The sequence below is a fragment of the Propithecus coquereli genome, unplaced genomic scaffold (genome assembly GCF_000956105.1).
Source record: "Propithecus coquereli isolate 6110/MARCELLA unplaced genomic scaffold, Pcoq_1.0 Scaffold470, whole genome shotgun sequence".
Lineage (NCBI taxonomy): Eukaryota > Metazoa > Chordata > Mammalia > Primates > Indriidae > Propithecus > Propithecus coquereli.
The window spans coordinates 1271750-1299617 of NW_012150508.1; the positions used below are offsets into that span (position 1 = coordinate 1271750).

The 27868-nt window shown below is 38.0% G+C and overlaps 2 protein-coding genes across 2 annotated transcripts in view; both read right to left on the reverse strand.

Annotated features, from left to right (window-relative positions):
• Nucleotides 1-4102, reverse strand: part of TTC17 (tetratricopeptide repeat domain 17) — a 138144-nt gene extending 134042 nt beyond the window's left edge. The window contains exon 1 of the mRNA XM_012655320.1: nt 3715-4102. Within this exon, the coding sequence (XP_012510774.1) occupies nt 3715-4032 (318 nt within the window). The 5' untranslated portion in view covers nt 4033-4102. The remainder of the gene's footprint in view (nt 1-3714) is intronic.
• A 5630-nt stretch (nt 4103-9732) lies between these two features.
• The window catches only part of API5 (apoptosis inhibitor 5), a 27941-nt gene continuing 9805 nt past the window's right edge, over nt 9733-27868 (reverse strand). The window contains exons 3-12 of the mRNA XM_012655321.1: nt 27283-27454; nt 26027-26233; nt 23808-23912; nt 22894-22983; nt 21360-21541; nt 20510-20603; nt 19976-20032; nt 16171-16247; nt 15558-15694; nt 9733-11831 (exon numbers count right to left, since the gene is read on the reverse strand). Coding sequence (XP_012510775.1) covers nt 11749-11831; nt 15558-15694; nt 16171-16247; nt 19976-20032; nt 20510-20603; nt 21360-21541; nt 22894-22983; nt 23808-23912; nt 26027-26233; nt 27283-27454 — 1204 coding nt within the window. The 3' untranslated portion in view covers nt 9733-11748. The remainder of the gene's footprint in view (nt 11832-15557; nt 15695-16170; nt 16248-19975; nt 20033-20509; nt 20604-21359; nt 21542-22893; nt 22984-23807; nt 23913-26026; nt 26234-27282; nt 27455-27868) is intronic.

Consider the following 27868-nt stretch of genomic DNA (forward strand, 5'->3'; position numbering starts at 1 on the left):
TCAGAAACCTCTGAAGAAAAATGAGAATTTCATTTGACGTGAGCAGTTAAAAGGATCTGTACTCCAAAGACACTCACCTGATTGGAGAGACAAAATGATTAACTAATTGCCAAACGAATTCACACTTATTTGGGACCCTTCCCCACCCACTTACCCCCATGCTGAAATGATCACAAAATATTCTGCAGAAGTAAGGCAAACTGGAAAAGACAGACATTTACTTCATTATTTCCATTTTTGCTTTTGTTTCTTTCTAATCTTTCATTTGTAGGTGCTATAAGGAAAAAAATGTACTTCACATTTACTGAGTACAAAGTTTTCACTCACATGCTACCGTAGACTACTACATTTTTACTTATTACTACCACTAAATGCCATTCATTAGTTGTATGACTTTGGGTGACTTTCTCTGAGTTGTACTATATAATCTTTAAGAATGTTTTCCATATCTAAAATTTTATGGTTCTAAGATTGGAGGAGAAGGAAACAGTGGCCAAGAAAGTAAATATTATAATGTATATGAGAGTTGATAAAGATGATACTTTCTATTTACTTAAAGTTTGAGACCTCCACTTATGAAGAAAGAGAATACCCAGAGGCAACGAACCCAGTGGTAGAAGTACAACTTCTTGATTCAATAAACCTACTACTAACAAACTGGCAATGTTTCAAGAGTTCATCTGCTAGGTGGTAACTTAGAACATGGAGCATAAATTTTTCCACAGAAATGATGTGGTGTATAGTGATGAGTCTCACAGGCTAATTCACAAAGGTTTATTTAACCTGTGATGCAAGTGAACTGCTAGACGCTTTTCATAAAAATAGAAAACAGATGTTACCACACTAGTGATTAAGCAAAAAGAACACCAAAACGAGAGAACAAAAAAAATTTGGCCAATGTAGTGTCTCACACCTGTAATCCGGAACTTTGGGAGGCCAAGGCAGAAGGACTGCCTGAGGCCAGGAGTTAGAGATCACTCTGGCTAACATAGTGAGACCTCCATCTCTACAAAACATTAAAACAAAAAATTGGCCAGTAATAGTGGCACACACCTGTAGTCTTAGCTACTCGGGAGGCTCAGCCTAGGAGTTGGAGATTATAGTGAGCAACGATCACATCACTGCACTCCAGCTGGATGACAGAGTAAGACCCTGTCTAAAAGAGAAAAAAAATTTATCTTGAAGCCTATTCTTCACAAAGTCAACCAAAAGACCTATCGGCCTGATTATACTTATAGATCCTCCCAGTAACTAGATTATGATAGCTTACTCAAGTCCATAGACTTCAAGTTAAGGACCCTTGCTTAAATAAAGGAGATGGTCTTACTAGTTTCCAGGTACAGGGGACAGACACAGGGGATCAAAAGTATGCCAAAGCCCAAAACTGGAAGAAAAGCACAAAGTTGGAGAGGAAAAGGAAGGAAGGGCCATTTCTTAGCCTTTCCCTGGTGGCAGTGGAAAAGGAACTTAGTGACTGGAATGTTTTCTTCACATCCAAGCTCCAGGATTCCCTGGACCACACTCAGGAATTCAGTAGCAGCTCAGTAAACACACAGCCTAAAAAGTGGGGAAGGAACACTTCCTAGCTGAAGCAGGGACTGTGGAAAGAAAAAATTTACACATGCCTGTAGTCCCAGCTACTTAGAGCCTAAAGCTGAGTCAGGAAGAATATGAGGCTGTAGTACATGTGAATTGCCATGGCACTCTAGCCTGGGCAACATAGCAAGACCCCATCTCTTAAGAAAATTCATGGAACAGCCATGCCAAGTACTAGATACCTGCTGCTATCAGTAGCAGCCCCAGCTTTGATTGTGAAGAAGCTGCCTGCAGGAATGCACGCTCCTTGTTCTGACTAAAGCCCCATCTCAACTCACCTAAGAATGTAGGATTTCCAATACATATGCATGTTCACAAGCCTGCAATATGTAACTGGTGGGTTCCCACCTTTGTTAAACCTTTAAATATAAAAATCAAATGAATTTTTCATGGCTGCCTGAACTTAACACAGTAAATGTTATGTATAGCAAAAGTATTGGAAAATTCAATGAAAAAGTCATATACTTAATGCAGTAGTAACTTGGCAGAGATCCAGAAGATTGTTCAGATTTCCCCACTTCTCTGAGGCAAATTACCAGTAATCCCTACCTTTCCCCACTAAAATATATGTATCCAATGTACAAAAAGAAGGAATTTGCTAAAGAGTGAAAATCAAATCAGACTCTACTTTCCCACTGCAATGTTAATCACAGAAATAAAACATTTCTACCAGCTTTACTTTTTAGATGGGCTACTTTCTCAGCTGAGTGGCAGGACACCAAAATGGGAAGAAGTCATTGTCAGAGTATAAATAGCTGTGTCCAAAAACAATATTGCAGAATAACCAATAATAGAAGGACTTCCAAAATTGCAGCAGGAGTGACTGAATTCCATGTCTCCCTTCATGAGGGCCTCAGAGAAAACCACTATAAGGAATCAAAAGAATGGTGGAAGCAACCAGGACTCACATAAGATTGCCAATTTTATGTTTAGAAGATGGACTTACAGTGTTTTCTAGGGTTTCTGAAACACACACACACACACCCCTATATTTTAAGTCTCAGCTGGTACAGCCATGAAAAAGAAACTTCCTAGTGTAAGTCAGATAGAAAATTGTTACCCAACAGGAAGACAGACAGTCTTTTCTCAGATAACACTGAAAACCACTCATGAACACCAAGGCTGATTTTTAAATTGTATTTGTTTAACTCTCTCATTATACTTGAGATAAAATTTGCCATCACAAGGCAAATCTAAATCTAAACCTCATCTTAAACAAAAGTAAACCTTTCAATGTGTTCCTATCACCATTCATTACACACAATCCAAAGTACCAGTAATTCCCCACAACACAGGTTAAAACGTTTGAGATCAGTGGGCTAAATTGTGTAGGGCACACACTTACACACTTCACTTTCTAAATGTTTGCTGGGCATTTCAAGGTTGTTCTCAAGAATTTCAAGTTATTAAGTTTACCAAGATTTTGTAGCAGAACACGCTGACATACTATTTAGGCACCAGCAGCATTTACAAAACGCAGGCAACCATAAAGTTATATAAGAAAAGCAGTCTCTCCTCTGAAGAATTAGTTTAGGCATACAAGAGTCCAGGAAATCGCATATTTTCTATGCGGGGCTGGGCCATAGGAACTAGGTAAAGACATAGTGCAAAGTACACTGGGAGACGAGGGCAGTTACAGCTGAAAAGATGCAGGCAACGCCAACGGCATCTTCAAGCATTCCTTCGCAAGGGGACTGTGTGTATGCTGTCTCTAACGAGCCCCTGCTGACCTGGGTAACGGTACAAGCTGAAACCACCACAGCCAGAAACGAATTCCACTATGTGCCTGAGGAGACCTGGGGGCAGCGGCATTACATGGTCCACTGACTAGGGGTGCAAAAGCTGTCACCACCCTGGGACTCGCACACACCCCAGCGCCGCCACTTGCTTTCTACTTCCTCCAGAGAGGGCTGGTGACGCATGGCCCCAAGAGACACCAGAGGCAAGGATAATGAATCTGTGATTTCTAAATCTCGAGCACAAGAAAAGGTCCCCAGGGCCTGTCCCCTCACAGCCGCGCGACTCTTCCCCACGCGGCGCGCGGCCCGGGGGCTGGAAGGCTGAGAACTTCCAGGCGGCCGAGCGAGGACCAGGAGACAAGTGGGGAGGGGGCGGTACCGTGTCTGAGTGCAGGGAGCGCTGGGGTCGCAGTGCCGGCACCGTGGGAAGGTAGGCTGGGGGCGGAGCCGCGCGGAGCCACACAGCTAGGGGCCGGACCGGGGAATCCCCCCCGGGGCGAGGGCGGGCACGGGCGAAGAGGGACTCCCAGGCCGCTACCTGCTGCTGGATCTTCCCGTCCTCCGTAACGACCCAGTGCGTGGTGGCGAAGGCCCCTCGTGCCGCCACACTCAGCAAGGCGGAAAGGCTGAAGAGCCAGCCTGGGCTGGAGCAAGGCGGCAGCTCGCACCGGCCGCGGACCCCTACTGCCGCCGCCATCTTGCCCCCTCCCCCCGGGCCCGGCCGCTCACACCGGAAGCGGAAGCGATTCCCCGCCGCCCGCCATCTTGGGGAGGTCGGCGCTGGAAAGGGGAGGAGCTGAGAGGGGTATGCTTGTTGACAACCGGCTTCCTCAGCCTCGGTTTGGGCGGCCAGAGAGCACGGCCACGGACGGCTCGCCCAGCCTGGCTTCAGGGATGGAGACAGCTTTCTGGTGGTTGTTTTCCTGTGGCGGTACGATCTCAGAGCGCGGGAGCAGGAGGGAGGTTAAATCAGTGGCCTAAGTGAGAGGAGGATTCAGTGTTTTTTTTAAAAAAAATAAATCCTTGCTTTTTATCAAATTTTTATTCCTGGTGATGTAAAATAGTTGGGAAACAAAAGATATGCTTTCGAACACCTAAAGGAAGAGAAGTGTTACTTTCATTCTTAAAGTCTCGCAGTAATGGAAGCTTAAGAATGGAGAGGGTTGTTAGTCTAGGGCAGCGCTGTCCAGTGGCATAATGCGACCCACATGTGGAATTGAAAAAATAGTGTGGAATAACTCTAGAAAAACATTTAACCCATTATATACAAAATATCAATTCAATATGAATCTATACAAATCATTGAGGTGTTTTACTTTTTTTTTTTTAACTAAGCCTTGGAAATCGATATGCACTTTATAGCACATCTAAATTCGGGCTAGCCATATTCAGGAGCTTAATAGCGTCATGTGACTAGTGGTTACCTACTGGGTAGCACAGGTCCACGCCAGAGGTCTAGGTCTGGAGACCAGACGTATTAGCATCACCTGGAGCTTCTTAGACATTCACATTCTCAGCTCTTCTTCCACTCTCCCAAGCCAGCTGAATCTGTGTTTTCACCAGCGCCTTGCCTGACTGGTATGCATATTAAAGTTTGAGTACCCTTCCTTATAGTGAACCAATAGGCAGGCAAGCAAGTGACTAGTTTGCCTTCCAGCTTCTTGCTAGTTATGTCATTTTAGGTATTTCAGGGCTGTCTTTGTGTGTCATTTAAAGTTCGTTATGCTTTTGGTTTTCTCTTTGGGAAAGGATGTTGAGAATATTGCCTGACCAATTTCCCTACACAGGTGTGTTGCAGGAAAACAAAAATTATTGCGAAGTGTTTAAACCTCATGCTATAGGAACAATGACCACAGCATTGGGTTTTTTTATTTCTTCTGAGAGCAGCTTTTCTTAAAGTCCTGAAGCAATGAACATTCATTTAATTAAAGATATATGGCTTACCTGCTTTTTGCTTGGTACTATCATAGACTCTGGGTAGGGAAATCTGACCACTGAGCAGTGTGCAATATAGTGGGATGTCAGCAGGTTAACAATTAAAATATAGGATAATGGGACTGTATAAGGGCATATGTGTAGAGAAGAGAGCAACCAACCAAGTAAAAAAAAGATTGGACCAAAGGTGCTTGTTCAGGCAAAATAAGCAATAGGTGTGAAAAAGTGAAGTCGGTGGAAGGTTGTAAGGGTTCTTGTATGTCATACTAAGGAGTTTAAACATAGACAATAGGAAGTTTTCTAAAGTTTTAAAATAGAGAAGTGGCAAATGATGGAGTCCCTTTGTTCTCAGAATCATATTTTTAGGTGTAGAGGTCAACTTTCTTGTGTATAAAGCTGACATCATCATTTCTTGAGTGTTTAATACATCCTAGATCCTGTACATGCAGAGTTCCAATTAATCCTCACAACTTACGAGGCTTCAGCCAGTTAAGTAACTTGGCCAAGATCATGTTGCTAATAAGAGCTAGGATTGGACTCAGATCTACCTGACTCTAGTCTGAGAATGAACGAACAATGGTGAAGAATTTGAGAGAAGCCCCAACATCACATATTTTGCTATCAGCAATTTCTTTGGCACCCACAAGTTAACCTGTAAAGGGACAGAATTATAGCTTCTATATAGCTCCTCTGTTTTTTCTAGATGATAAGCCTTGTCCTTTGGGATCCTGTATTTTCTGCTGCTGTATAACAAATTGCCACAAATTTGGCAGCTTAATGCAGTATCTCACAGTTTCCTTGTGGCTGGGTTCTCTGCTCGGAGTCTCACATCAAGACTACAATCTCATCCGAGGCTCTTGGGGGTCCTCTTCCAAGCTCATTCTTTGAGTTCTTGGCAGAATTCAGTTTTTTGTCGTGGTAGGACTGCTGGCTGCTGACTGTGGCCATTAACACTGACACCACCCACTATTTTCTGCCATGTGGCCCTCTCAATATGGCAGTTATTCCTTCAAGGCAAGCAAGAGATTGTCAAACTTCTGTTTGCCTCCTCTGAATTCTGTAGCACTAATGTGACTATTAATACCATGCTACTTTGTGATATTACTTTATAAATTTTGGACAACTGAACTTTTTTTTTTTTTATGGAATGCTTCACGAATTTGCGTGTCATTCTTGCACAGGGGCCATGCTAATCTCTGTATCATTCCAATTTTAGTATATGTGCTGCCGATGCAAGCACTGGACAGCTAAACTCTTGAGTAACTCTTGGAAAGATTCTTAGATCTAGTCTGGTGAGGCAGAACACTCACACAATAAGTCAGGCAAAGCAAATGTATTAGTCAGGAAGGATAAACAGAAACGTAGGATCCATGGTAAGCTGGACCCCACGGCTCAGGAAAGCTTCCCAGGGCAGATGGAGTTTTGTCTGCACGTGCCCTACATTGCACAACAGCTAAGGGACCCCCAAAAACACTCTGCTCTGGGTTTTATAACCTAGGAGTGGCTGGGATCGCTTAGTGTAAGCATTGCAGAACACCCTGTTTTAGAAGGAAGGAGGACACAACCCAGGTTGTTCTAGACATTTCCTCCTTATCTCAGTATGTTCTGCTTAAGAATTACAAGCAAGAGAGGGAAGAGCTGGGCTGAACAAGGCCATCCAGGGACCTGTCCTGCAATTTTTTTGTTTAATTACCTAGACTGTTAGCAGCTGAGGGCAGGAAGCATTTCCTATACTAATATATTTTTATCTTCCATGGAAATTTCATACTTAAATATTTGTCGACTCAATTTGTTTAGCTCCCCAAAAGATAGCTTTCCCATTTTATATGAATAAAGCAATTAAAAATCCTAACCTAAATAAAATTGTTGCTACTTATTTTCTACATCTAGATAGTTCACTTGTCACCCTTCTTTTATTCTCTGGTTCCAAGATCTGATTTTTTTCCCATTATAATTATACTTTTCCCCTTAGATAATATTGTAGAAATACAAGATGGGAGTTGGCAAAATTGCTGATATCTCAAATTGTGATTTAATTCTTAGTTGAACAAATGATAGACAAGCCCGTATCTGCATGTAATTTGGTCTTTCAATATAAAGCATCTTAGCAAATAGGTCTTTTAATTTATTTACTATCATTATGAATTAAATTACAGAATTCTTGAAGGTAGGAATTGGACATTGATAGAATGATCTGTTCCTTTTTTACTTACGTATTTTTTGAGGAATACAAACTGGAACTGTATGTAGTATTCTATGTAGGCTTTGTCTCAGATCTTATTTCTAATATCAACTCTTTATGATGACCAGAGTTTTACTGGATTTTGTTTATGGTTTTAGGGAATAAACTTACAACTTCTAGGACTAAAGCTACAATTTCTTAGGTTTTCTTTTTTTTTTTTTTATTGGTACATTTCGTGTTAGTTAGTTTAGTTTCCATCACTCTTATTAGAATGAAATTTCACCTGCTGTTTTCTACCTACCCACACAACTTGAAAGGAAAGGCTTTTCAGGATGAGTAAAATATAGTCTGATCTGAAGGATAATCAGCCAGATAAATACGCAGGATCAGGGAACAATGATTTCCAGAGGAAAAATACTCCAATAACAGAAAGTGCATGGCATTGAGTTACTGAAAGCAGTCCACTATTGTAGTACAGAAGGAATTTAGGAGTCTGAGGTCAAGCTTAGAAATCTAACAGTTCAGAGACAGCCCATTCCCTAGCACAACCTGGCACATTCTTAAGAGCCAAGTGTCCTGCAGGTTTTGTTGACTTGATCTCAAATGCTTTTCCTTGAGATCTTCACTATGCTGGCTTGATACATCATCATCCAGGTCTCAGCTCAAATTAATTCCTCAGAGGCTTTTTCTGACCATTCTTTATATCCTAGCTTTCACACATCAGAATGCTTCAGCAATACAGGTTTGTCAGGCTTTGCATAATAAATTCCATGACAGCCTGTCTTGTTTACTACTATATCCCCTAGGTTTATTATTTTATTTTTTGAGACAGAGTCTCACTCTGTTGCCCAGGCTAGAGTGCCATGGCGTCAGCCTAGCTCACAGCAACCTCAAATTCCTGGGCTCAAGGGATCCTCCTGCCTTAGCCTCCCGAGTAGCTGAGACTACAGGCGTGTGCAACCACACCCAGCTAACTTTTTTTTTCTATTTTTTAGCAGACAGGGTCTCACTCTTCTCAGGCTGGTCTTAAAGTCCTGACCTGAACTCAAGTGATCCTCTTGGCCTTGGCCTCCCAGAGTGCTAGGATTACAGGTGTGAGCCACTGTGCCCAGCCTATCCCTAGGTTTAAAACAGTGCTTTCGACTATTAGGTGTTGAAAGCTTACTGTGTATTATAGAAAGTACTGTTCTAGATGCTTGGGATTACCAGTGAACAAAATGCAAAAATCCTTACCTTGGGGCATGTTAGCCACATTATATTTTAGCAGAGGGAGACAACATAGAAGTGAACAACATAGAATTTAGTAAATACTACAGAGAACATGTAGTAGGGCAAGTGGGATCTGGAGTCATGATGGGATAGAATGGGGCATTGCAATATTATACAGGATTCTTTGAGGTTATTTTGGAGGATTTGCAAGAGATGGAGTCAGATATATGGATATAAGAATGATTAGAGGGGACAGCTAGTGAAGGCTCTAAGGCAGGATTGTCTTTGCCTGCCCTGCACGGAGCCAACTAGCTGGGACTGAGTGATAAAGGGGAAGAATAGCAGCTGAGGTCAGAAGTTGAAAGCCATAGTAATGTTTTGAGTTCTATTTTGAAACAGGGAACTATTGAACAACTTCAAGTAGAAGAGTGGATGTCTCTTTGCTGCTGTGTTTAGAACAGATTGTGGAGAGTTCATTATAATAGCAGGGACATCAATTAGGAGGTTATTGTGAAACTCCAGGCAAGAAATAATGGGGATATAAATTTGGCAGTCCTCAGCATATACAGATGGTATTTAGAGCCATAGGACAGGATGTGATCACCAAGAAAATTTAGTTATCTTGTCCTGATCCACTTAAACCTTGGCTTTCAAATCCTCCTAACCATCCTTGGTGCTACTTCAGGAAGACTTCCATAAAGGCTGGTAGTTAAACTAAGAAGTTCCAACTTGCTTTTCATATTACTTAAGGACAGAAATAATTTATTTCATGATGATTTGGCAAGTATCTAATGTTCTGCTTTGATAAAAAGAAACAAATCCTTTTTCCAGAAGACTGTATTAGCGCCTAAAAATAAATCCAAGTAAGAATTGTAAAGGATGAAAATCAAAGATTATTTTCAAGATTATATCAAGACTGAACTCCCTGAAGGCAGAGCGAGCCCTGTCTTGTTCATCTTTATATTTTCATGGTCTAATACACTGCTTGGCACGTGAGAAGCAATCAATAAATGTTAATGAACATCCAAGAATCTGAAGTCCCAACAATTACGACACATCAAGACACAAACCAAAATTACAAAAGGAAATTTATTTCAAAAGCATAAGGAAACATTTACATTTAAACAAAGTGATAAACAGGTGTCTTGCAAAAGAAAAAAATCCATGGCATGAAGGTTTCCATTCAAATTTTCTAAGCAAAAATAACCTAACTTTGAACTATTGCATTAGGAAAGGGAAAAGTGAGGTGGTAAGGGAAGGAACACAACTTAGTACCAAACTAGAGAAAGTAAAGTCACTTCTGCTTAGCTCTGAGTTTACAAATATAAAAAGAAAATGGAAAAATTACACTTAATGTTCAAATTTATATAGCTGTAGTCCCAATGTAGTTTCTATACTTGAAATGGCTTTAGCCACTGGCTGATCTATCTCTGAGGTCCAGACTAGCTGGTCACAGTTTTCAAATGGCAATTCCATGTTCCTATGTCTGTTCAGATTCCAAGGGAGTTTAGGTTCAGCTCATAGTCTTTTGGAATGTTAGAGATTATTGCCACCACTCCATTAGTCAAGCTGACCAACATTTTTTGCTCACCTGTGTCGTTCTAGCCTTGTAGAAATATTTTCCTCATAAACATGAAGTAATTAACAAAGGGGTTTTTGCTTTTCCCCCAGTGTAGAGGTAACGGTAACGAAGACACCTGCACTGGAATCACAAACTATTCCTCAAAAGATACATCAAACTACTAGAAATGTCATTCAGGCATTTGCTTTGAATAGCAAACTTAGGGAAAGGAAGATTAGCTGTGGAACAAAAATATATGAAACATTCAAATGCAGAGCAAACTATGCTACTAAAAATGCCCATGACATTAAACACTCCACAAACCCCCCGTCTGTTGTTTTAACCTAAAGATTCTATTGGCTAACATACAATAATTTTGATTAATAACCTGAGAAGTTAAAATCTTGAAAGTGGCAAAAGCAAACCAAGAGGAGCATCCCTTACTTATTGGGACCATGTTATCAAGTCACTTATCCTGGACAGCCTTGGTTATTAAATCTTCAAATTCTAAATTATACTATCTCATCCTGTAGAAACCTATATGTACACTAGATTCAATATTTTGGCTGTATTTCACCAATAGCAAGCTCCAAATTTATCTTTGAAAATGCAGCCTTTGTTTATTTTTCCTTTTAAATAACAATAATCATGTAAGTGCAACTGACTCAAAATCCCTCGCTACTGGGAATAAAAACCTAGATAACAAGTCAATAATGGATTCAGCCTCAAAAGGATAATCACCGTGTCAAAGACTACCCGTTCCTGGAATTTTGAAAAATGATTTATGTTGTGTAGTCAAGTTTCACAGCATGCATATATATACACATACACACACATATATACCTATGTATGTATGCATATTATACATACACATTTCTATTCAAATAGTAAGATCCCATATTCAAAAGTTTGTATCACAATATATGGAAAAGAGTTAAGTAAGCAGTGCAAAGCAACTTACTTCCTTCTAAAAATGTAATGTCACTTCTACATTTTAAAAAAGATGGTAAGCATTTAGCTTTTATGATACTAGGTAGGTGGGAATACTGCACCATTGCCTAGCAGCTTTATTAAAAAACAATGAAAACAACAAAAGGTTAAGATTGACTGTTACTCTTCTCCATATATTGGGCAAAAACTAAGAGACGGGAGAGGAAAACCAGTAACCTTTCAAAACTGATGATCTTTATCAGTTATCAGAACTAGACTGAATTTCATTACATTTTAAACTTGAACAGCTCTCAATAACAAATTAGCAAGATGTTTAAAAGTAAAAGATTTACAATAAGAAGTCTGAATAATGATGATATTGCAAAAACAAGCATCCAAAAATATCGCTGTGGTTTACCTTGGACACACCATGGTCTGTTACAAAAGTAGATCATACATACAAAGGTATAAAGAACATTAAGTTTTAGCTGAAGGCAGCAGTCCGTTTAAAGGGACATCCCCGGCAATCCAATCAATGAGTAGTAGTATTTAAGTATATTAAGCTCATGACAATGTTGAAGAATGTGATGTCTTATTCAGTAGAGTCTTCCCCGACTACGATTTCCTCGTGCGCCCCAACCTCGGCCACCTCTACTTCCCCTGAAGGCTCCTCTCTGCTCTACGAAAAAGCGAACAAGGGTTTAGGTCTTGATTATGACTTCAGAGTACAGCAGACGCAAAACAAACGCAGCTTTTAACGCTGTAGCAGTAGGCCCTACAAAAGCAGAACTAATCTAGTCTGTCTACAAATTCATTCTGTACATAAAAGCAGGGCAACATATACACTGAACCGTATAGGGCAAGGAGCCAAATACATTCATAGCAGGTGCTCAATTAAATGTATCCCATTAATAAATCTGTTTCAAGGTGACAATGTTATGATAACTACACTTACTAGTTCTTTACTTTGGTGCCTATAACTACCAAAGATAATGAAATTATAAAAATTTCCATACTTAATACAGAATTAACAAAAAAGACATTGGTCTTCCAAAGTTAGTGCCATACATGAGAAATATCTTAAACTATCAATGATCAATTTTGAAAAATGAGGCTAGACAGAAAAAGTCCCTTTTGAATCAACAGGCAAATTTCTTTTGTTTTGATCACAATATTTCAAGCACCTGGACTCACATAAATGTAGATCTAAATATTGACATCTTTTTCACTGCTTTATCAGCTATGTGAGCTTCCCTGAGCGCTGCCAAAAAAGGTGTTATGTGTGTATATGTGTGTGTTGTGTGTGTGTGTGTGTCTCAGTTACTGGTGTAAATTAAGCCTATCTTTTGCTGAAGAATCAAGTCATCTGTGTCACACAGTACAAAAGGAGAGTCTTTGATCCATTAATCAGTCACTTTTATAGCCCAGAGAAATATTCCTCAAAGGAGTCTTTCCAGTGAAGAAAACTGATTGAAGTTATCAGCAAGGCTAGACTTTTCATCATACGTAAATTAGATCAAATCTCTTTACTGAACTTCTTCATTGCAGCTATCTTGTTAGCAGCAATAGAAAGACCTTGATTTTCATGTTTTTGATCCATACTCTTGAGGTTTGAAAAATATACCTTTAAAGTCAATTTTGCAATCCCTTTTTTTGCCATTATGGCTTAGTAGGGTGATGTTTTGATGTCTTTTCCCCCTTTTCCCCAGAAGGAAAAGTAATTCAGTTCTGAGCTGGAAAACTAACTAGACCTTTCCCCAGTTTAGCCAACATTTATCTGTGTAACAGAATAGGATCTGATTCAAAGTCAACTCTTATACCATGACAAACTCTTATAAGTTGATTGGTATGCAAACCATTTAAAAATGAAATTATGATGTGTATTACCCTACTGAACACATTCAGAAAATCAGAGGTGGTCTCTCTGAAGGCAAGATGTTCCCAGTGACAGGTGCAGTGAATACGGATGCATTCAGGGAGTGCAGTAGCCTTTAAGTGGGCATTTTGACTGTTCAGACTCAGACCCACGCATGCAGATGTCTACACATTTTCCCCCACCATACTCATTATTCACATCAACACGTTTAACAGATTAATACCTTCATAGATACTATTATTAGCTATAAGCTAAAAGACTACTAAAATCTGCTCTTTCAATTTTTTTTTCTATTTTAATATGAAGAACAGGGTTATCCTCAAATGGTTTGCTACATTTAATGAGTATTTCAAATATATTGTATGAAGGTATTGTTTGATGTGATTATCTTTTCTATATTGTCTATTTCTTTTTTCATTTCTGACGCAGCCATTTCTTCAATATAGGGATTCACCAAGTTTTCTTCATTTTGAAGAGCTATATCCTAAAGTTCCATTCTGTATTTTCATGATCTTTTCAATGGCTTCAAGCTTACATTATTAACTTTTTAAAAAACCATTGCTCTCAGTTAAAATTATACTTTAAGGTAAAAGGTAAAATGGTAAAATGTAAAGGATACAAGTCACAAATTATAGACTGTTTAGTACTTCTAGGTCACTGGGGAACTTTGTGTGCAGGAAAGAAAACTAAACATGGGTATTATGTTTACAAATAATTTGAAAATGCACCAGGAAGTTGAACTAATTTGTGACAGCCAATACCATATTTGTAAAGCAAAAAAACAGAGACATTGCTTAGTAAAGCAATATACTCAGATACAACAACTGTTTTCAACTGAATGGGTAAAATAATAGTCAAGAAAACTCTTCAAATCTCATTGTGAGACTACCTATAGCCTGGTCACATTAAACTCCCAGATACAAAATACTAGCGGAAATTTGTTCCTACTTTCCAATAAGAATCAGAGTTTAGTTTGCTTTGCCCTTCTACCAGTTTGAAGACTGGGAACAGCTGAAGTTGTGACTCTTGGAATTTTGTCTTGAGTAAAACGATGCTTATTTTTTCATAATGATAATTTTCTTTTTTAAGTCACATATAATCTAAAGTGTTACATTTTTCACATTTCTTTTCCACATACATTATATATCACGTAATTCTCACTATCAGGCAGACAATAAGTGTCGTAGGACAGAATCCTCACGCAAACTCAGAGTAACTGACTTGCCCAAGTGAAAAGGAATACAATTCTCTTCTGTACTGCCAGAGCTCTTGATTACTTTCATTTAAGCCACACTCTCCCAGTATCTGAGATAACTGTTAAGAATGGTATTGTTAGATACCATATTAAATCATACGAGTAACAGAGGACAGTATGTGGTAGTACCAAGTAACATAGAATCCTTTCCATTTATAAAATGCTTTTACAAATATTCTTATTTGAAGCTTGTCAGAGCTCTGTGTTACACTCATTTTTCATATAAGAAAAGAGAGAGATGCATATTTACATACTGTTATATGAAAGAGTACAGTGATCTTTCCTACACTAAAGTTGTCTCAAAAGAGTCTGACTGGAGAAGAAGGGTTTATTTCAGTCTCAAATTTGCTTTCTATAAACTGTTTACTGAGATATTAGAGGAATCAGCTATTGTATGAGGAATTTACTTAATGTCACAATTATCTCACCTTGGAAACAAATTATAGTGAGTATACAGTTCAGAATGATGTACTTTTTAAAAAATATAAATATTGCAGAATTAATTCTGACTGGTAGTCAAGACCAACCACAAGCATGTTTGGTAGCTAGTATTATTAAACTTTGTTTTCCTAAGCAAGTTAAGTAGTTGAGCTGATATTTCTGTCCATTCTTTTTAAAAAGGATACATGAGAAAAAAAGCAAATGAGAGACAAACTTCACTTCTGATTCAATAGGCCTGGGAGAGAATGGACTGATATAAAACTCTCTAATGGCTAAAAGGGAGTAGGAACATTATATGAGGGCTGAACTGTGGGCAGAAGGACACTGCAACAGAACCCATCTTCCTTGCCAGATCATACTTGAACATCTTACTACACTTCTGTGACTTCTTTTCAACTAGCTAGAGAAGATGGGAAGACAACCAGCATGTTGACAAGGTCCAAGAAAGATCATTAATACCAACATCTGCCAGAAGCTATACCCATCCCTGAGAGAATGCAGCAAATGTCTTGACTTGAAACTAGAATTGAGAAAACAAGGAATGCATGGTTCATGGCAACTTCCTGTATTTCTGTTGGTTGCTCTAAATGTAAGAGGCATATTTTTCTTTTTTAAGTGCTTATTGTTGCATGTTCGATTCAGTGAACCCACAAGGGTGAGTTAGAGAGGAATATGGGACAAGTTGTTTCCCCAACAGCCCTAGTTCCTCAAATTAACTTGGAAAAGTCATCTAACAGAGCTATGCTACTATATGAAATTAATAATTAAAATCAAGTACAGTACAATTTCTGTCTAATCTCTCATATTGCCTGTACCCAAACGGAAACGCTCACCATAATTAAAGTTGCTCAAATTGCTGCTGTATTTCCCACTGGGAGGATTATAAATCTGCCTGGCATCCCTTTTTGGTCCTGCTGGAGATTTCTTGGGAGGTGAACCTGAAGTTGTATCTTCAGTGGCTCTCTTTTGCCTATAATGGTAGGATGAAGAGCAATTAAAAAAATACTCTATTATGCCAGAAACTATCAATATATCAGGAAAGACATTCTACAGAGGATAATCACATCAGAAAAAAGGAAATAATGTTCAATGTCAGCAAATTAACCATAGTTTGGTTATGCAGACATTGTCAGAAGGCATTTACAAGGCTTTAAAATAATCTGAAATATGTAGCTTCATAGGCTTACATTTAAATGACTCATTTTACAAAACTTGTCAGAAAATTCTAGTTATGCTACAAGAATACAAACAAGCCTGAAAATTCTAGGGTTGTATTCTGCCAGTTTATTTCATAAATACTAGAATTAGATTTTGTATCTTAAGTCATGCTAATAGTCATATTTTAATGTTATTAACAATCGCTTAACAATGTACCATTTTGTACAGTAAATGCAACTGAATTCTGATTTTGATAACACTCAAATCCTCTTTAAATATATTTCTTACCCCATCTCAACCTTCTGTACAGGTTTCCAAGATAATGTTACTGTGCTCTTGTAAGAAGGAGGAATGTGGAAGAGATCCTGGAAAGACAAAATTAGACAAGATTTCGGATGTATCTGCTGGTAGCAGGGAATGGTAATGAGGGTAGGAAACAGGGAGATACAGCTTAAAGATTAAATTTAGGAAGCATGGCTTTAATTTACTTCTTGCTCTTGCACTGGTGACTAAAATAAGGACCCACATAAAATTGCAACAGAAAATTAAACAGAAACAAATTTGTTTACAAATGACTTATTACCTCAATAACATAATTTTGTACATATCACTTAAATGGCAGCTAATTCTTTTCTAAATGCCATTATAAGTTTCAGGATAAAAATATCAATATTTATCAACTTTCATAAACAAAGCCAACAAATAAGTATTTTCTTTTGCACAGATGCAGTCACTGAGGCACTTCAGGAAAAATACAATGGTAATCTTGAAAATGCAGTCTTCATCTGCCCTGACAAATTTTTAAGTGGCTCAAAATCAGAATGAAACTAAGGCCCTGGCTAATGTTTCTCCCCCTTCAAATATCTAGAAACTATCAAAAAGGGAAAAACTTATAAGATTTAAATACCAAGTTATCGATATGTGGTAGGAATGCAAACATTTCTTGAATTTTAATGTTAAATAATCTGGAACTGAAATAGTCTAACCTCATAGTATCTACAAAACAACGAATAAATTATTAAACACATTCATTCTTAGTAACATTTCTTACCAGCTTTACCCTAATTTTTATATATAGGTAAAATGCGATAAAGTAAACATTTTTTCCAGTAAAAATGAGTATACTAATAAAAATTACCTCTTATATGAAACTTAAGTCTAGTGTACCAAAAAATGCAGGGAACTGGCCATTGTACCATGCTTTGAATAAAAAAATGCTTGAAGTTTCTGACTAGAGTGTTTCAGCGTATGATAATATTATTAACTGAGAAAGGTATCACATTCAGCATAATGATATTATTATTAACATGAAGAGGAAAGGGTAAGGCTTCAATTTTAAACATGTTAAATCTCAGGGGACAATAGGAAATTGGAGTATAGTTTGGAGACTGATTTAATAGAAGTGAAGGTAAGTTATGGAATTAAATGAGTCTGCCTAGGTAGAAACTAGGTAGGTAAAGGTTTTGAAAAATACCCAAGCACACCAGTTTTTCCTGTGAGCTCTTTAAAACAAATAGCTGATCATGTCATATACTCCTACTCAATTTAAAAAATATTTCAGGATTTTCTGGAAAGGCACTTGTGATATTATCATATGTATACAGTTAACCCTCTGTATCCATGGGTTCTGTATCCATGGGTTCTGCATCCATACATTCAACCAACCATGGATTGGTTGGGGTAAAAAAAATGCACAAAGTTCCAAAAAGCAAAATTTGAGAATATAGTCATGTGTAGGCATTATATTAGGTATTATTAGTAATCTAGAGATGATATAAAGTATAGGGGAGGATGTGTGTATATATGCAAATACTATGCCATTTTACATAAGGACATAAGCATCCATGGATTTTGGTATCTGAGGGGTCCTAGAACGAATTCCCCATGAATACAGAGAGAGGACTGTATTGACTGTATTTTGGTTTTTTCATCCATGGTTCCTGGCTCAAAACTCCCATAACTCTGGTAATTTCCTAAGTGACTGCATCAATATCCGGCCTTTTGTCCTTTGTTCCTGAAATGGCTTCAGAGCAATAAATGTGAGATACTTTTGTTATTTACAACAAGCACCTTTCAACCACATCTGAGCTTATGTTAATAAGGTGAATTTTGAAAAGCCCCTAGATAAACACAGGATGGGGTAGGGGGACTGGTTGCCAGGGGAGCCAACCATGTGCTCAGGGGGTTGGGACACACATCTCCACACCCCATCTCCAAGGAGGGGAGAGGGGCTGAAAGTTGAGCCATCGCCAATGGCCAATGATTTAATCAATCATGCCTACATACTGAGGCCTCCCCAAAACACCAAAAGGACTGACAGAGGGGGGCTTCCAGAAAGGTGGTGCACACTAAATCCATGGGGATGGAAGTTCCTGCGCCCAAAACCCTTTCAGACCTTGCCCTGTGTGTCTCTTCATCTGGCTATTCATTTGTATCCTTTCAAATAGCCTTTATAATAAACCAGTAAACATAAGTGAACCTATTCATCTTCTTTCCCATATGCCTTCTTTACTACAGTCACCTTTAGATTGCTTATAGTTTCCTGAATAGAAAATGTCTCATCTACATGCATTAGGTCATAGTATTTATTACGTTTAAAAAATTCTTAACACCGTATTAGATCTTCAACACAGACTTATAGCACCAGTTCAAATCAAGTCAAATCTCACATTTTAATATATGGATTTACTATGTGAAACCATTATTTATATTTAAGATTTGTAATAAATGGTGGCTATTATAAAAATTTCCATAGGAGATATGAGTTAGTATTTTCACCTCTTCTGTTTTTAATGCCTTTTTACTTTTCTACTTAGCAATATGACATTCATTTCTCAATGTCTAACTCGTTGCTTTCTCTGAAAAGCTTCCCTCTCTTCTGATAAAAAGTACAGATGGCCTTTGAACAACACCAGTTTGAACTGTATAGGCCCACTTACAGTGGAATTTTTTTCAACAAAATTTATACTGAGTGTGTCTGCCTCTCCTGCCTCCCTTTCCACTTCCTCTGCCACCCAAGACGGCAGGACCCAGCCTTCTTCCTCCTTACCCTACTCAACATGAAGATATTGAGGATGAAGATCTTTACGATGATCCACTTCCACTTAATATTTTCTCTTCTTTATGATTTTCTTAATAACATTTTCTTTTCTCTAGCTCACTTTATTGTTATACAGTATTTAATACATATAACATATAAAATATGTGCTAACTGATTGTTTATGTTATTTGTAAGGCTTCCAGTCAACAGTGGGCTATCAATAGTTTTGGGGGAGTCAAAAGTTATACATGGATTTTTAACTGCATAGGAGGGTTGGGGGGTCAGCATCCCAACCCCTGTGTTGTTCAAGCGTCAACTGTAATTACTCCATAGGATTTTTACCTGATTAGCTTGGAGGCAAACTAGTCCCAATTTTGTTACTGGCTTTGCACTCTAGGTGTTACAAATATCATTTCTTTCTCCCACTTGGCCACAATACTATTAAGTTGTAGTAACAAGTGATGGCTACTTCGTGATTCTGTTTTTGTTCTCTCAAGTTAATAGTTTTTTTGTTTAGGTTAGCAGATGCTTGGGAAGGGTAAACAGAACTGAAGGGTATTTATGGCTTAATGATAAGTTACACCCCTAGGCAATAGTACAGAAAGCTCTCAGTTCATCACATAGATAAGTTTACAGAAAAGACTATGGGAAAACATTTCATGTGCTACATAGCACATGTCCATTCTTAGAGTAAGTGAAGCAGGGTTTTCTGGCTATTCAAAAGGACCCAAAAGCAGAACTTAAGTCACCGAAAATTTTGAGTCTAAATCTTCTGCTTCAGTGCTTTGGGCCACAGTAAATTTGCATGCCACCCTTTGTGTGCAGTATCTTCTGCAAAACTTTTAAATAAATAAAACAGTATATGATTTTATGAAAGCTGCATAAATGTCACCTGGTATTTATAAAAAGTATAAAGCTTCCAAAGGCCAAATGTTGGAAATGAAATAGCATCTACCCTTAAACAGTACTATTACAGACCTAAGAACACATGGAAAGTCTCTTGCACTGATTTTTTAGCTAGCTGGTTGGGTTAGGTAAGAAAGGAAAACTTACCTTGATTAAAACATTGATATTATTTGTTATTTTTAATGCAACAACTTTAATCTTGTTCTGCAAAGGGAAAACAAAAATAAATTAAAATGCCATAACTCCTACGATGCATACTCCATTCCAACATGGAACTAGAGTAATTACACTTCTCTTTCAGAATCACTTCTACAGTTAGTAAGTTCCTTGGTTTAAAACTATGGAGAAAACTTATTCCTATTTCTGGACTCTAAACAACTCTAGAGATGGCAAAGAAAGGAAATAATCTTTATGTTTCCTTAATAGGTTAGAACATTAAAATGTGATCTACAATTTACCTGAAAAATGAGTAAGGGACAGGTCATATGCATATAGGAGTTGTTTTAAAAGAAATCACTTTAAGTTACAGAAAGACATAATGAAAATCTAAAATATTTCATTAGGACTGGAATGAGGACTGATTAAATTAGGTAAGATCAGGGAAAGCTACAAAATCCCAATATAAATCTATATAGATTGGTATGGAGTTGGCAATTGGGAGGTGTGAGCCAGTATTCTTACCTCTTCTGTTTTTAAGGCCTCGCCTGTTTTACCCTGGAGAGCCAAGCGAAGTTGTCTAATATAAACTTGCAAACCCCGTGCAAAGTACTGCAGCCTAAATGAAGAAGTTATTTGTTAATTAGCAATTCATCATTTCAATTTTGTTTTTGAACTCAATCTTCTACTATAGCAAAACAACACTAAGTGCAGAAATGGGTACATGACCAATAAATTAAAGAATAATCTTCTAAGTTGACTGTGCTTCATCAAGTGTTAAACCTCTGCCTTACCACATAGCAGAGGACAGTAACAGTAACACAATGGCTCAAGCATTTAAGATGTGAATTTGTTAATGGAACAATCAATACGAAGTGTCTTCAGGAAAACAACTTCTATTGATTTCTCCAGTGCTGCTCCTCCGGTAACACCGTAAGATATTATTAACAATAGCTACAGTTCAGCAACAATAGCTACAATTTAGCGTACCCACTATTTGCCGGGGACTGTGCTAAAAGCTTCATATTCATTGTCTCATTAAATTTTCTGCAACTCTATAAGGCAGGTATTATTATCATTTAAATTAACAGCTGAGAAAAATGTGGGGCGTTAACAGAGGTTAAGGAATCTGCCCAAGATCATAAAGCAAGTAGGAAGAGTCAGAGTCCACTTTTTAAAAGTTCGCCTCCCTGCATTGATTTGTTATGCCATTTCTGTCATAGGTTTACACATATGCCTGTTTTCTGGACCCTCCATTTTGTTCCACTTGGGTAAAGCAAGGTGGGGAGAATGCACCTATCCAACAAAAACAAAACTCAGGGAGTTCAAGATAGCTATCACCTTTGTCAAGAATTGAACCACCTCAATATATCACCTGATTTTGAAATCTTTGAGCTTTTCTGCATTCAGTTTGGCTGTTAAGAAATCTGGAAGTTTTCGGCCCAACTGGTGAAAGCTGTACAACAAACATTCCACATAACTGAACTGCAGCTTGGGTTCTTCATTACCAGCATTCTCGCCATTTTCTGCTTCTTCTGGAGGGAGGGGCATATATTCCTAAGAGATGAAAATATAGAGATGTTTGCAATCTGCTACACCAAGATAATCAAGTAATTATAGGGCATGCTTTTAAGACATAGAGCATTTCAAAACTATGACACCAAAAACAGACACCTTAAGTAAATTTCTTTTTTACTTACTGGATCAATGCTCTAACCTGCCAACTATCAATATTAACCTATGTTACAGTTGTTACTACTAATAATGAAGATCAAAGTAGCTAACATTCATTAGGCACTTATGCAGATGAAGAAACTGAAGTTCTGAGAGCTTACATAACTTTCCTATGGTGACAAAGTTAATAAGTGGAAGAGTCAGGATTCAATCTAGGCTTGGCATCAAAAGTTGATGCTCCAGTGGCCGGATGCGGTGGCTCATGCCTGTAATCCTAGCACTCTGGGAGGCCAAGGCGGGAGGATCGCTTGAGCTTAGGAGTTTGAGACCAGCCTGACCAAGAGCTCACTTCTACTAAAAACAGAAAAAATTAGCCTGGCAACTAAAAACAGAAACAAAAAATTAGCTGGGTGTGGTAGCTCATGCCTGTAGTCCCAGCTACTCGGGAGGCTGAGGCAGGAGGATCCTTTGAGCCCAGGAGTTTGAGGGTGCTGTGAGCTAGGCTGATGCTATAGCACTCTACCCTGGGCAACAGAGCGAGACTCTGTCTCAAAAAAATAAAAAAGCTGATGCTCTTAAATACTATGCTAACTACAAAAATCTTTTCTGAACATTTGCCCATATTGTTTCAGTATCGAATCTTATTACATTCAAAGTGCTTCCAATGGCATTCAATATCAGTGCTGTAACACCTCAGTAGGTATCATAGGTCTGCATGAGCACCAGACTCAATTAATGCTAAGGGCCTAACGCTTATCACTGGGTCATTTACACAATTCCTCACAGAAAATCACTCAGTGATGCTGATAATGATTTTATCAGATGGCCTATATTCTCCATAATTATAACTTAAATGATAGAGTTTATTTCCTGGTTGCTAAAGCTACCTGGCAGCAACCTAGTTAGTGACCTGGAGCAAATGACCTTTTGTAATGTTAACTTCAGTTTTCAGACTTTTCTTTTACAAATATAAAATTATTTTGATACAGGAATAATAGAAAGATCTATATAAATCTCATATTTTATGCAAAGCATCAACAAAAGAAATGCCAAGATTAAAACAGAGTTTTTAAAAAGTAGACATGTGGCCTGAGCAGCTAATAACACTTGCTAGGATTATTGTTTAATTGAAATTTCAAAAGCTGGATCGCATAATCTAGAAATTAATGCTAAATTAGACTTTGGAGATCTATATTGACCACACCTATGCCATAAAGAAAGGAAAAAGTTCTTACCAATAACTTATCAAACAGTTTCCTTAAATTTGATTCTAGCTTCTCCATGTCACCACAAAATGAACTCATCTCTGCCAACAATTTCAATACCTAAAACACAAATTCACTGTTGTTACCACTAGTTTTTGAATAAGCAAAGGCTATAAAATGAGAATAATTCTAGATAACTAATACTTCACTTATTTTCAATTATGCTTTCACAGAATCATTTTCAAACTGGAAAAAACCCTTAGAGAGGCAGCCCTATATTTTACCATTGAGGAAAGTGAAGGTCAGAGATGTGACATGGCAAAGTCACAGTGCTATGTGAGTGGCAGGGGATACCCTAAAACTCAGATCGCACGACTCCCATTGTATTTGTGATAAGAAGTAAGGAGAATAATATACATGACACTTTATGCTACAGGTTAATGATAGTGCTAATTACAATGCAAAAATTATAGCTATATTCATAATTTAGTTTGTACTATAAAGAAACACTTAGGAAGAACTCTCAACAGCAAACATTTACTAACATTTAAGGTGGGACTCATTTGTTATTAAATTTAGTCTCTGGATATTTACTCAAAATATTGGTAATTATCACTATCTTCAAGGTTTATCCCTGCTTTACCCAATCCCAGTCTCATGCAGCTAGCCCAGGACATTTAAAACGAACTACACTGTCAGTGCACAGTGAGACTCTCCTCTATTCTGAAGATCTGTGAGGGGAATGGCACATGCATGTCCGTATTTCGGTCCAATTCAACAATCATTAAGTGCTCTTCAGAATCAAGCTCTACACTAGTTTCTGGGCACACAGAGAGGAATCAGGTTACATTACTCCCTCGGAAATCAGATCTAAGTTAGTGTTTTGCATTTTTGTTAAAATGTGAGAATGCCTTTTTAGTGCTAAAGCAGAAATATTCTCTTACCTCCAACTGTATATCGAGACCCTCCACTGGGGTAGTCAAGGTACCGAGGTTAGGGAGAACCTGCTCACAGAAATAAGTCACAAACCTTGTAGAATGGACATTTTTCTGTAAAAAATCAAAAGAAACTAAGTGGTCAAAAAAGAGAAATATTCCCTGAAATATTACAGTATAAATTCATCCAATAAATGCCAACTGAGCATTATAGCACCCAATACTACAACTTAAATACACTATAGTACATACATAGCACACCCCAGAAATAACCTCAATAGATGATCTGTAAGGAGACTTCAAAAAGTTCGTCAAAAAATGGAATTAAAACATAAAAATAAAAAATACAAACGTTTCTCAACATTACCTCCACTAAGTTTGAGACACTTCTGTAAGTGATATTAGCCATTCCTAAAGAACTGAGGGTCCTGAGAATTTAACCATGTCAATGTAGTCTTTTTTTAAATTATTAACTGAAAAAAAAATGGGTGCCCTTTAAAGATTTTTTAAGATTAGGAAACAAAAAGAAGTCAGAAGGAGCCAAATCAGGACTGTAAAGTGGATGCCTAATAATTTTCCACTGAAGCTCTCACAAAACTGCCCTTGTTTGATGAGAGGAATGCGCAGGAACATTGCTGTGGTGCAGAAGGTATCTCTGGTGAAGGTTTTACCTGGGCATTTTTCTGAGAAAGCTTTCTCAAAACCCTCTCATAACAAGCATATGTTATCATTCTTTGGCCCTCTAGAAAGTCAACTAGCAAAATGCCTTGAGTATCCCAAAAAACTGTTGCCATGACCTTTGCTCTTGACTGGTTGGTCCTCTTTTGCTTTGACTGGACCACTTCCACCTCTTAGTAACCATTGCTTTGACCGTGCTTTGTCTTCAGGATCGTACTGGTCAAGCCCCATTTCATCTCCTGCAATTCTTGGAAGAAATGCTTTAGGATCTTGATCCCTGCAGCTGATCTGGGTGGAATGGTTTTGATACCCACTGAGTGGAAAGTTTACTTAACTTTAATTTTTCAGTCAGAATTGTGTAAGCGGAACCAACTGAGATGTCTATGGTGTTGGCTATTGTTTCTGCTGTTAATCACCAGTCCTCTTTGATTAGGGCATGCACAAGATTTTTTTCTTTGAAGATTGATGTGGATGGCTTGCTGCTATGGGCTTCATTTTCAACATTGTCTCGTCCCTTCTTAAAATGAGTTATCTATTTGTAAACTGCTGATTTCTTTGGGGCACTGTCCCTGCTTTTCATAAAGCATCAATGATTCACCATTCTTCAGCCCAAGCTTCACCACAAATTTGATGCTTGTTCTTGCTTCAATTTTAGTAGAATTCATGTTGCTCTGATAGGGCTCTTTTCAAATTGATGTCTTATCCTTCTTAGTGCCTCAAACTAGATCCTATTCATACATGTTATAACAAGCTGGTATGAGTTTATTTTGGTGCAAACAATTTTGAAATCCATGTATAATTTTTCCATAATATGCATTGTCCACGAACTTTCTGAAGACCTCTCATATCTTGTGTTGGAAAGTCATCTGGAGCATTGGAACCTATCTTTGAACTCTTCCTTGATTCTCACATGAAATTTGGGGGGACACTTTAATGGTGGATTTTCAGACTGCACATTTCTCAGAAAGGATAGTTCCTTTAAACTGTATTTTCCACACTAAGTTATGCACATCCCAGAAGATACATGGCCAGGGAAAACACAAAGCCTGAGACAGAATGCAAAATTCTTACGACTTTTTTTTTTTTTGAGACTGGGTCTCACTATATTGTGCAGGCTGGTCTCCAACTCCCGGGGCCAAGCGATCCTCTTGCCTCAGCCTCCTGAGTTGCTGGGACTATATATAGGAGCACGCCGCCACACCTGGCATCTCATGACTTTTAAAAATCTAAAATGCTCCAAAATCCAAAACTTCCTGAGCATCAACATGATGCTCAATGGTCATGCTCAAAGGAAATGCTCATTGCAGCATTTCAGATTTTTGGATTAGGGATGCTAAAACTGGCACTATGCAAATATTCCAAAATCCAAATTCCAAAACATGTTTGGTTCCAAGCATTTCAGATAAGGGATATTCAGTGTGTATGCACTTCACTGTGTCAAGAATACTTTTATGGAAAGGTTTAAAAAGAATGTTAAAGTGAGTATCTACAGAAATATAAATAGCTAATAGGATAATCGAAATACCAACTACGTAAAACAAAGAGCTTACAGAAAAGAGGGGTACTGCCTGCCGAGTGCACTGTAAGAGCCTGTCCACACAGTCGGGATCTGAGGGATTGAAGGTCTGTTCTAGATCGGCCTGTTCAGCCACCAACTCTACAAGTTGCTGTCTTCCACTCACTGTCTGTAAGCTTTTTAACCCAGACAGTATCTTCATGAACAGAACAAATTCTTCACCAGTCACATCTTCTAGGACCTAGAAAAGAGATAAGTCAGGATAACAGTATCTTTATCATTTGAATAGGAAAGAAAAAGCAATATGGAAAGAGAGTAGCAAATTTATTTCAGTTACTAAAGTCAGTGTGATATTAATGCTTCTGAAATACTGATGAAAAGAAAAACCGATGAAAAGAGCCAATCAGAGTTGAGGCTGTAAGGTAAAGCAAGATCCCTAAGTTGTCCCTCAGGACAATGAGGACAGAAAAACTGGTCCACCTTGACAGAGTACAAGACACATTGGCCACCATATAAGCAGGTAAGAAGAAATTAGATGATAGGCTTCCAACATGGCAACACGAGGAGCTGCAGTGCCCTTCCCAGTGAAAACTATGGAAAGAACAACCATTTAAAAGCTCTGGAAAGTGGTAAAATATTCTGATATTCCCATGTGGAAAGCTATTCTTTTCTCTGTCAATGAAAAAATCTTATCAGGAAGCAAGTGAATGGTGCTATTACAGAGCAAACATTGAATCGTCTCGAACATATAAAAAAAAGTAAGTTATTCCTAAACTTTGCACTTTAAAATGAGTGAAAAGTTGATTGTAGCACACCTTGCCAATCTTAGCATCTGTAACTATGCTAGGTGCTAGGAGGACAGGCAAATAAGCACAGTCTCACCCCTGAAGAGCATATAGTGTCATCGGGGTAGGATGAAAAAATAGACCATTTCAATATATTTCATTTTGAAATAATCAAGAATATTATGAAAGAATACCCTAAAATGGGGGAAAAGAGTAGGAATTAGGGAAAGTTTCCTGAAGAAGGTGATTTGTACAAAGACCTGCAGGGTGCACACATTTTAAAGACAACACACACAGGATTTAAATGCAATTACATCTCTAAATTAATGCACTGATTCATCATTACGAGTAACCAAAGCACTAAATAACAATATAAGAAAGACTTGAAAGTTCTGTGGTGGATCTGATGGTATATACCATTTTATACACAAGCCACACACTACATTGATGAATGCTGCCAATTTCAAATACATTCTTTTTCTACCAAATGATGATGGAAGCGTACCTTTTTGGATTCTGTTAGTATAAGCTCCTCCACTTCCTTTGTTAAGACTTCATCTGGTAAAGTCTTAAGTTTTGTAGAAAGGAATTTAATTGCTCTTTCTCTAACAATGTCCTCTCCTTGAAGTATTTGGCTGAACAACCCACCTAACGTCCCTGCAAAACGAAATAGTTGTCTGTAGTAAGTCAATTTTATAGTGAAGTTTTTCAATTTAATTCAATTTATGGCATTTCTTCTCAAACAAGTTAGTAAACATCCTAAATTGCATCAATACAGGTTAAAGTTAGTTTGAAATTTTTAAAGCCCCAACCATAAGACTGATCGCATGCTTTGTTTATGGACACAGAGCCAGCTTGAGCATGACTTTCCTTTTTTTAAAATCACTATTAATAATAAAACGCAGGTATTTTGGAAGAATTTCTTTAGAGTGGCAAAGGGAGTTTTTCTAAGAGATTATTCGTGAAAAAATTTGATCTGTTTTTGCAATTATTTCTGCTGGTTTTTCTAGTCACAAACATCTTGAGCTGAGGAGATTTTTTTCAGAATATAAAGAATTTTTATGAAATAGATCTCCAGATGAACCTCAAGA